This window comes from Protobothrops mucrosquamatus, unplaced genomic scaffold (assembly GCF_001527695.2).
Source record: "Protobothrops mucrosquamatus isolate PMUCROS unplaced genomic scaffold, P.Mucros_1.0 scaffold1422, whole genome shotgun sequence".
NCBI lineage: Eukaryota > Metazoa > Chordata > Lepidosauria > Squamata > Viperidae > Protobothrops > Protobothrops mucrosquamatus.
Window position 1 is genome coordinate 68,825 of NW_015387607.1, and position 10,120 is coordinate 78,944.

The window sequence follows — 10,120 nt, forward strand, 5'->3', positions numbered from 1 at the left end:
TATTATTATTATTATTATTATTATTATTATTATTATTATTATTATTATTATTATTATTATTATTATTATTAGCTAGAGTTGGGCAAACAGCCTCCTGATCACAATATGTATCTGCCCACTCAGCAGTAGCCATGAATTCAGGAGGAACTCCCCAAATCACAGACCTCAGAGGCAATGCCATCCCTTCAAGAGATATCCCTGGAGTCCACAAAGACTTTCAATGCATAACCAGCAATTCTGCCTTGCATGGATTTAACTCCATCAGCTTCTTCCTATCCAGGTCCTAACAACCTCTAAACACTTGGACAAAACCTTGATTATCCGTTATGAGTGTGGGCCAGAGTAGCAATGTATAATTGGGTGTCATGAACATATTGATGATACCAATCCAAAGTGACAGATGACCTCTCCTGTTAGCTTTATGCATCTATTGAAAAGTTAACAGAAGAGGGTCAAAGTCTGTTCTATGCCACAATCAAAGGCCACTGAGGTGAATTTTCTTCTCCTAAAGCACAATGTCCCAGTCCCCAGCCCTTGCAAGTATTCAAAAGATATTCCATGTTTGATGGTATTGAAAGCCAAGAGAAGATCTAAAAGAACCAAAACACACCCACACCTGCTAAGTCCTAACAAGGTAATCCACTAATGCAGGGGTCTTCAAACTCTGCCCTGTTATGACTCATGGACTTCAACTCCCAGAATTCAGGCATGCTGGCTGAGGAATTCTGGGAGTTGAGGTCCATGAGTCATAAAAGGGCTGAGTTTGAAGACCCCTGCACTAACGCAACTAATGTGGTTTTTGTGCCATATCCATGCCTGAACCATGCTCAGATTATCCATTTATTTTAGGGTTCTATGCAGTTATTTTCCCACTATTGCCTCAAAAATTTCCTCAAAAAGGAAAGGCTGGAAACAGACCAATAGTTGTCTAATACATCTGGACCTGGGGAGGGCCTCCAAAGGTGCAAGTGCACCACAGCTTATTTCAAGACAGCAGGAGCAGACAACCCTCTGCAAGGAGACATTGGCTAGCTGCTGAATCCAGTGATCACATAGACCCAGGAGACCTAGCCACTTCATGGGAGTACACAGGCCAGAAAGAAGACTTCACAAGACATTGTCCTAATATTATGGTATGATCCCATCCCTCATGAAGACCGTAGACTCTAATGGCAACATGCTGTGCGACAGGAGCACAAAATTCTAATAAAGGCAGCTGGATGACAGCTGGCCAGCACAATAAGAGATCAGAGGCAATAGTCTTATAATATTACTTACATTATACTTACATTATCTATTATATTATGATCCTAGTTTTCTATTAATGATCAGCAATTTCAGAAATAGGTAACATGACACCCTTTGGCACTAGGGTGCCCACCTGTCACACTCTTGACCTTCTGGTTTAATGTTTAAACTATTTCAATTTATAAAAATATATAAAGGAAAAGTCAGCACATTGCAAAGTGCCCTTATTTCCAAGATATATCCCTGGCTCTCTGGAGGCATTAGAAGAAAATAAAAAAGATATGACTGCAATTCATTATTTTTTCTCCTCGTCCAGCGTATACAAAGACCTTTCAGTGTTGGTAAATTGGGAGAGCACATCCAAGTGGGGAGGAGATAGGGGATTATGGGCTCATAGGGAGTGTCTTTAAATAATGATTATATCAACCACGTAGATCTTCTACTATTTGCCACACCATGTCAAAGGATACCAGGCCTTGGAGCTTATGAAATGGGCAAATGGGTATTTACAATGAGAAGGGAGGACCTGCAATCTTTAAGCTGGTCAGGTGCCATTCTTTGCAATAATACATGGCATCAGGAAGTACTTGTTTTTTCTGAAGAAATAAATAAATAAATTGGCAATTGGGTAGCAATTTGTCATGCCAGCATCAAGGCACAGCAGCCTGGGCTTAGGGATGCTTTCACAGAGGAACTGGAATATGACAGGGAAACAAACTGCTAATCCCTTAAATAGGATATTCTCCCTTGTGGGAGAATAGAAACCAGAAAGGTTAAGCAAGGATTAAGCTTCCAGTGCTGGAAACATGCAAAGACCATTGCTAGATTTGGAATCCATGTTGATAAATATATAGGACTTGCCCTTATTTATTCATTTAGAAAATTTATATTGCTGCCTACTTGCACATGGTGACTCAAGGGTGGCTTACAGGACATAAAAACACAATATAAAAGAAATAAATATAATAATAACCTCCCACCCACCTACACCCACCCCGGCGACAACACACATTCATTTCCAGCCATTTAATGAGCTCCATCCCACGCTGGGTTCTCCAGGCCCACTGGCAGAACCACGTCTTCAGGGCCATCCAAAATAGTGTTAGATTGGGGACCAGTCTAATTTCCAGAGGGATGATGTTCCAGAGTGAGGGAGCCACCACGGAGAAGGCCCTTCTTCTGGGTCTCACCAGATATAGTTATAATAACTACCTTGCTCCAAAATGGGTTGAAAAGACCTGTAGTAAAAGCTTACATCTTTTTTTGTGATGGAATCTATATATCTTTAACATCTAGATACTGATCAGGAAGATCTATTGGTAGATTTCTGGATGATTAGCAATAAATCAGCAAGGATGCTGAACTCAGGGTGACTTAGTAATTAGAAAAATGAAAGACATCTATCATCTCCTAGGTTAGGCTGCTAAAAGTCTGATTGATTATGTGCCATCAAGTCAGGTGTTGACTCTTAGCAATCACATAGATTTTCTCTGTGATGATATGATCCTAACATAGTATTTCAGATCTTCCAGTGGTGCACTCATATTCCGCATCAGGTTCCAGAGAGTGGAAAGTAGAGTTCTCATGAAAAAACAAAGTCTTACAAGCTTGAAATCTCCATTACTAGTTTAATGGAATTCCAGGATAACAGGAAAGCTCATGTTTCATTACTAGCATCTTTAGTTAAAACTGTGTCAGTTAGCTGAGCTCAGTATGGGGAGATCCAACAGGCTAGGGGGAAGGGTGGGCTGGTCCAATAGCTGAGTATCCATATCCCATTAGATCAAAAATTACTCTTTACCAACCACCTTGGTTTGGGATTACATACTGTGGTAAATTATAAGCAAACTGCCTGACGGTCCTGCATAACATTAGACTTTGATCAATCAAGTTAAAATCCAAATCCCATCCACTTCTTCTTTGGGCCAATCATTGTGCTTCAGTTTTGCATGCATAGAGTACAAAGAATAGTAACTGACTGCATAGTCTTATCCTTGATTAATAATAATTGCAAGAGTTCAGAACCACAAAGCTAAGAATCCTTGAAATTATATTTCTTGGAAAGCAGAGCATTCCAAGTCTAAATTTTTGATCCTAAAGGGATGTCCTTTATTGGCTATTCTTTCCAGTCTCAAATTGTTGTACAGTTGAATGCAATCTATTTGCAGAACAGATAGTTGCTGATACAATTAATTTCTAATATGTCCTCAACATTAGGTTCTAAGCCCCTTCCTCTGCTGTAAGGCATGAGCCCCCCCCCACAAACCAGATAATAATTCTTGTATGAACATGTGGCCCAAGAGTCCACTCACGCACAGATTCTAAATTTATGGACTGAGATTCTTGTATTTTAAGCCTCAAACTGACATTGTACTCTCAGGTTAGAAGATTTTAATAATAGGAAACCAATGTGCAAAGCAGTTAGAACAGGGAAGGTCTCCTGGTGTCTTCTGGAGATATAGGATTATAATGTATAAATCCTAGCCTGCACTGTCACTTGGAGTGATCATAGGAGCTGTAATCCATAATATAATAGAGGGGATCATTGGCTTGCCCCAAGTTAGTTTCAATTTGTAATGGGAAGACCCACACTCACCCACATCCAGTTATGAAGATCATGTGAGGCCAGTGAAATTACTTCTAATATATGAAGATAAAATAGATAGGAGCTGTAAAAATTTGGGTGATCGCAAAAGCTCCAACACTTTCCAGCCATTTAGGGATAGCCCAGATTTTTGCAGTCCTGGTAGAACTATGCCTGAAGTTTGGAAGAAAGGCAAAATAAAAATCAGCAGTAAGAGAAAGGAAGATTCTCGAGCTCTTTTGAAATAGCATTGATCTTCTTTACCCAGGCTTCTTAAAGGAAGGACTGTAATTCAGTAGGAGCGTATCTGCTTTGCATGTGGAAACTGTTAAGTTGGGAGAAATTCAAGAAACCCACCATCATTCAACATAAAACATTACTGAGTTAGCATGGCGAGTATCAAAACACTTCCTATGGTGCGTTGTGATGACCCAGAAAGCTGGAATCCTTCAGCCTTTCCACTCTTAAAGACAGTAAAATCCTTACCCTGTTGATGGCCAAGCTGCCACGGATATGAGGCGGAGTGATCTGATGCAGGAGGGCAGCCCCCGTCACAGCTCCTAGGATCTGTGCCACCATGTAGAAGATGGCCCTGAGGAAGGAGACTTGGGAACCCACCAGGCAGGCCATTGTCACTGCAGGGTTAATATGGGCTCCACTCACATGACCCACTGCTTGAACCAAGGTACCAATGGCCAAGCCAAATGCGAAGGAAATCTGGAGGACATTTGGTGGAGAAGCAGGCCAGTTCAGAGCTGAGCCCAGGCCGAAGAAGACGAAGAGGAGAGTGGCTAGGAATTCAGCAAGGATAGCTCGAGTGAAGGCCACAGAGCGGAGTTCCCACATCATGGATGACAATTGTACAGATCAGACTGGGTCGAAACCTGTAGTTACACTTCTCCTTTTCAGTGATGATGTTGTGTCCTGGAAGGATGGTGGGATAAAATCCGTATGTATGTGTCAACGCAGGCATAGAGAAAGAGAGAGGGGTATATATACGTGTATATATATATATATGTCTCTCTCTGTGTGTGTACCTTTACCTGCAGAGCAGGTAAAAGTTATTTAAATGGAGGTGGAGTTTGGAAATCTAATTTTTTTTCATTCCTGTTCCAGTTGAGGAGGTTTTAGACTCTGCCTTCTCCGATAAACTGAAAAATTAGCATTTGCTAGTCTTTACTTACCTACTTGACCATAACTTTTTATTTCATACTTTCAAACATATTTGGCAGGTTTTTTTTTCCTTTATCATTGTCTTTTTGACCTCTGCTTTCCTTTTTTTTTTTAAGCTCATAGTTTTCATGTGAATTTATTTCAAGTAATCTATTGGGGTATTTTGTTTGGTTTTTTGGCTTGGCTTTGAAATTTCTAAACAATATCCAACAGTTGTTCTTCTCTTGCATCCTGTACTTTCAACTATTTAGACCTCCCAGTATCCCTCATCACTGGCCATGCTGGAGGCAGTGGTAAACTCTGGGAACAATAATCTCTCTCCAGTCTGATGTAGCTGGAAGTCCAGGTAGTGCTTGACTTACAACAGTTCATTTAGTGACCATTTGACGTTACAATGGCACTGAAAAAAGTGACTGAGGACCATTTTTTTATGACCGTCGCAGCATCTCCCTGGTCACATGACTTACAGTCAGATGCTTGGCAACTGGTTCTTATTTATGAGGGTTGCAGTGTTCCAGGGTCAGGTGATCAGCTTTTGCAATGTTCTGACAAGCGAAGTTAATGCGGAAGCCAGATTCACTTAACAACTGGGTTACTAATTTAACAACTGCAGTGATTCACTTAACAAATGTGGCAATAAAAGTCATAAAATGGGGCAAAACTCACTTAACACATTTCTCACTTAGCAACATAAATTCTGGGTTCAGTATGGTCATAAATCAAGAACAACCTGCATTGCATATATAAATGCAGGGAGAAGAAGGATTAGGATGTCTCCTTCAAGGTCAGTGTCCATTTTTGAAATTTTGTAATAAACCTGTTCTTTCTGGAGCCCATCACCAACAGGCTCCTGATAAACTTCTGTACCTGAATATTCTTTGGATGGGAGAAACATGATTGCCTATGGCCTAGGGCAGGGGTAGGCAACCTTGGCTCTTTTATGACTTGTGGACTTCAACTCCCAGAATTCCTCAGCCAGCTTGCCAAGGAATTCTAACGGCTGATGGCTCCTGTGTCTATATCAGGTGTGTCCAACCTTGGCAACTTTAAGACTTATGGCCTTCAACTCCCAGAATTCCCCAGCCAGCCAAATTTGGCTGCTTAGCAACTGGCATGTATATATGACGGTTGTAGTCCCGGGGTCAGGGACTACCTTTTGCAGCCTTCTGACAATCCTACAGCTGATGGTCCCTATGTCTATATCAAGGGTGTCCAAAGCTTGTCTTTTCCTCAATGTCCTCTTTCAGTGGAATATTATTCCCCCAAATGTTGGATGCCCTATCACTTCTGACCTTCAGAAAATCTGGAAAGATTTGGTTTCTCTATCAAACCAAGATTGCAGAAATATTGGGATTCCACTCTCTAAGATGAATTGGTTCTTTAGTTGTGATATTTAGGTTTTTATATATTACGTTTATTTGTATGTATATAATTGAACCATGATTTATAGTTTTTAATATTAATGTTAATGTTGATTGTTACTTATGTTATGATAAATTATGATAAATATAATTATGAGTAACATAACCAAAATGTTTTATTTATTTGTTAGATTTTTATCCTGCTTTTTTTACCTGTAAAAGTAACTCAAGATGATGAATATACAAAATAGTCCTTTCTCCTCCTATTTTAACCACAACATCCCTGACTGGGCTGAGAAAGATTGACTGGCCCAAAGTCACCCAGCTGGTTTTTTTATGCCTGAAGTGGGACTAGTATTTACCTTGTCAGTTTTTAATCCAAGTTATGGATTTGATGAATTGTATGCTACTTCAATTGGGTTGATTAGAACAGTTTAAAAGCCCTGTAAATAAATTATTATGTCTGCATAGATTTTCTGCATAGCTTTCAGTTTTGGACTATTTTTCCCCAGGATCTCATTTGATAAATTCCAAATTCTTTTCTGATGTCCAATTATTTCCATAGTATTAAGAATCTCACCAACAAACTTGGCTTGTCTTCCAATGGACCTTTATCCATTATAACTTTCAGTCTATCCTCTCATATTGTAGAGCATGGGTGTCAAACTCGCAACGTCACATGATGTGTCGTGACATATCACAACTTTTTTTCCATTGCCGGCAATGGGGTGGGCGTGGTTTTGGCATGACGCATCTTGCCCGTGGGGCAGCAGTTTGACACCCCTGCTGTAGACCAACCCCCCACCATTTTTTCCCTTATTCATCACAACAAAGTGGTTCTTCTCATCAGAGTCACAACACTTTCTTGGTGATTTCTAAAAAACTACTTAGTATTCTAGTTCATATTCAAATAAAGGGCCATGGCAGAATAAATTCTTATAAATGCCCACCCCTAAGGTTCTACATTTAGGCAAGAAAAGCCAAATGTACATGTATAGTATAGGGGGTACCTTGCTCAATAGTAGTAACTGCGAGAGGGACCTCGGAGTCCTAGTGGACAATCATTTAAATATGAGCCAGCAGTGTGCTGCAGCTGCCAAAAAAGCCAACACAGTGCTAGGCTGCATTAACAGAGGGATAGAATCAAGATCACATGAAGTATTAATACCACTTTACAATGCCTTGGTAAGGNTGCCTTGGTAAGGCCACACTTGGAATACTGCATCCAGTTTTGGTCACCACGATGTAAAAAAGATGTTGAGACTCTAGAAAGAGTACAGAGAAGAGCAACAAAGATGATTAGGGGACTGGAGGCTAAAATATATAAGGAACGGTTGCTGGAATTGGGTATGTCTAGTTTAACGAAGAGAAGGACGAGGGGGGACATGATAACAGTGTTCCAATATCTCAGGGGTTGCCACAAAGAAGAGGGAGTCAAGATATTCTCCAAAGCGCTTGAAGGCAGGACAAGAAGCAACGGATGGAAACTAACCAAAGAAAGAAGCAACCTAGAACTAAGGAGAAACTTCCTGACGGTTAGAACAATTAACCAGTGGAACAACCTGCCTCCAGAAGCGGTGAATGCGCCAACACTGGAAGTTTTTAAGAAGAAACTGGACAGCCATTTGTCCGAAATGGTATAGGGTTTCCTGCCTGAGCAGGAGGTTGGACTAGATGACCTCCGAAGTCCCTTCCAACTTTATCATTATTATTATTATTATAAATTTGCTTTTAATTCTTTCTCTTCAGAAGCTAGCAGTTTATTTACTGAAGAATGTATACTTCATTTGCATCTGCCTTTTCTCCACAGAATTTTTGGCAGGAATTATGAGATCATCTTGTTTTGACTGAGAAGAGAATGAGGATGCATTCTCATGTATGAGTACAGGTAGTCTTTTGCAATTACTGCTATTACTTGACTTAATCACTAGAGGATGCTGGACTTAACTACATTTGGGTGAAGTCAGATAATAAAAGTCCTTGCCTAGATTCTCAACTTGGAGGTCCTCAAAGCTGACCATAATATGGGATCAGAAGTCCTATTTTTAATTACAAATCTTTACCTGGATAAATAAGCAAATTTCTCTCCATTGGAGGGCTTCAGTTTTAATAAACTAGCAACATGCTTTCATTGAGAAGGTGAGGAAGGATTTGCTGCTGTTGCCTGGACATCAAGATGTGGTTGCTTAATCTTGGGAAAACGTGCCGCTGTTTGGTTGCAGCCACTGCTGCCCAAAATACTTTTGAAAGATTAAATCTGAAGCGTGCTAGTTGACAATACTGGGTTAGATAGTTTGACCCTACATACTGTAAATCTGCTTCCTGCAATCTTAAACAGTAAATAAAAAGTCATAGTCATGTGGGGACACTCTGTTACAATCACCCTGTAAAACAAACATTCTGTGGTTAATTAGTTTAATCAGGGTTACCATCCAGGCTTAGAGATGAATGATCAGCAAGTTGATCCTTCACTAGTCTTGAATGATTTAATTGTCTCTTTAAACAGAAGAAAGGAAATGTATGGGAAACCTCCAACTCTGATTTTTGCCAACTAAATCTGGTGAGGCTGAACCATTCCTTGGAAATAATATTGGCGGGAAAAAAGCCAATAAAGTGAGACTGAATTCTAAAAAGATAAAGGTTGTGTGTTCATGTTAGGAGTAGAAAAAGTGATCAGCTTGGCAGCTGAGCAAAAGAGAAGGTTTTCTTGCACCCTGCTTATGAAATCTCTCATCAAAGAGCTTCTCCCTTTCTCCCATGGCTATTGGTTATCCTCCTTTAACAATGTTAATTGGGATCCGCAACTCCATTACTTTATAACACGATCAAGATGTGCAACTTCACATGAGCACCACCAATTTAAGATGGCAGTTATGGTAACCCCAGTTGACATCATTAAGTGAATTTCCTCATGGTTGCAGCATCCTGGATTGTCATCTGTGACCTCCAGCTTCCACATTGACTATGCTTGTTGCAAGTTGACAGTTAAGGTTGCAAATGGTGATCATGTGACTGCACATTGTTGCATTCCTCATAAGCACGAACTGGTTGCCAAGCATCCAAATTGCGATGAGATGTCCAGGGGATGCAGTGACAGCTGCAACTACAAGGACCCATCATAAGTCTCCTTCATTCAGCACCGTTGTAACTTTGAATGGTCACTGAACAAGTGGTTGTTCAAAGAGGACACTTGTATGTGTTGTTTTGTCTCCTATATTGTTGTTGAATTTCAGTATTGGAGTTCTTTGTTTCTTTCTATTTTTGTCTTGTTTTTGCCATTATTTTAACTAATATCCCCAATAACCATTCAACATTGAGCAAATGAGTAGAAGGATGGATGGATGGATGGATGGATGGATGGATCAATCAATCGCTAGACAGATACAGTAGATAGATAGATAGATAGATAGATAGATAGATAGATAGATAGATAGATAGATAGATAGATAGATAGTATTAACACTCAAAGTGTCTTGATTAGAATTACATTGCCTCAGTCTTTACATAACCACTTGGTCTGAGTGAATATTCACTTTTTGCTTTTTGTTATCATTCTGTAGCGCTACCTCCTCAGAGGCCGCCAATGCCCAGGCCCTCCCAGCCACGTCCCCCCTTGTCCAGCCTTGCAGCAATGTTCTTTAGAGATCGATGAGATGTCTTACAACCGGAGCTCACGCAACATTAATGGGTGGCAGGCTCTTCTTGTTGAAGCAGGACTTTCAGGCACGAACTTAACCAGTCTCCGTGGTTGATG

The 10,120-nt window shown here is 40.3% G+C and overlaps 1 protein-coding gene across 1 annotated transcript in view; it reads right to left on the reverse strand.

Moving 5' to 3' along the window:
* AQP2 (aquaporin 2) overlaps positions 1-4,681 on the reverse strand; it is a 22,220-nt gene extending 17,539 nt beyond the window's left edge. The window contains exon 1 of the mRNA XM_015821908.1: positions 4,319-4,681. Coding sequence (XP_015677394.1) covers positions 4,319-4,681 — 363 coding nt within the window. The remainder of the gene's footprint in view (positions 1-4,318) is intronic.
* Between the last annotated feature and the right edge of the window lie 5,439 nt (positions 4,682-10,120).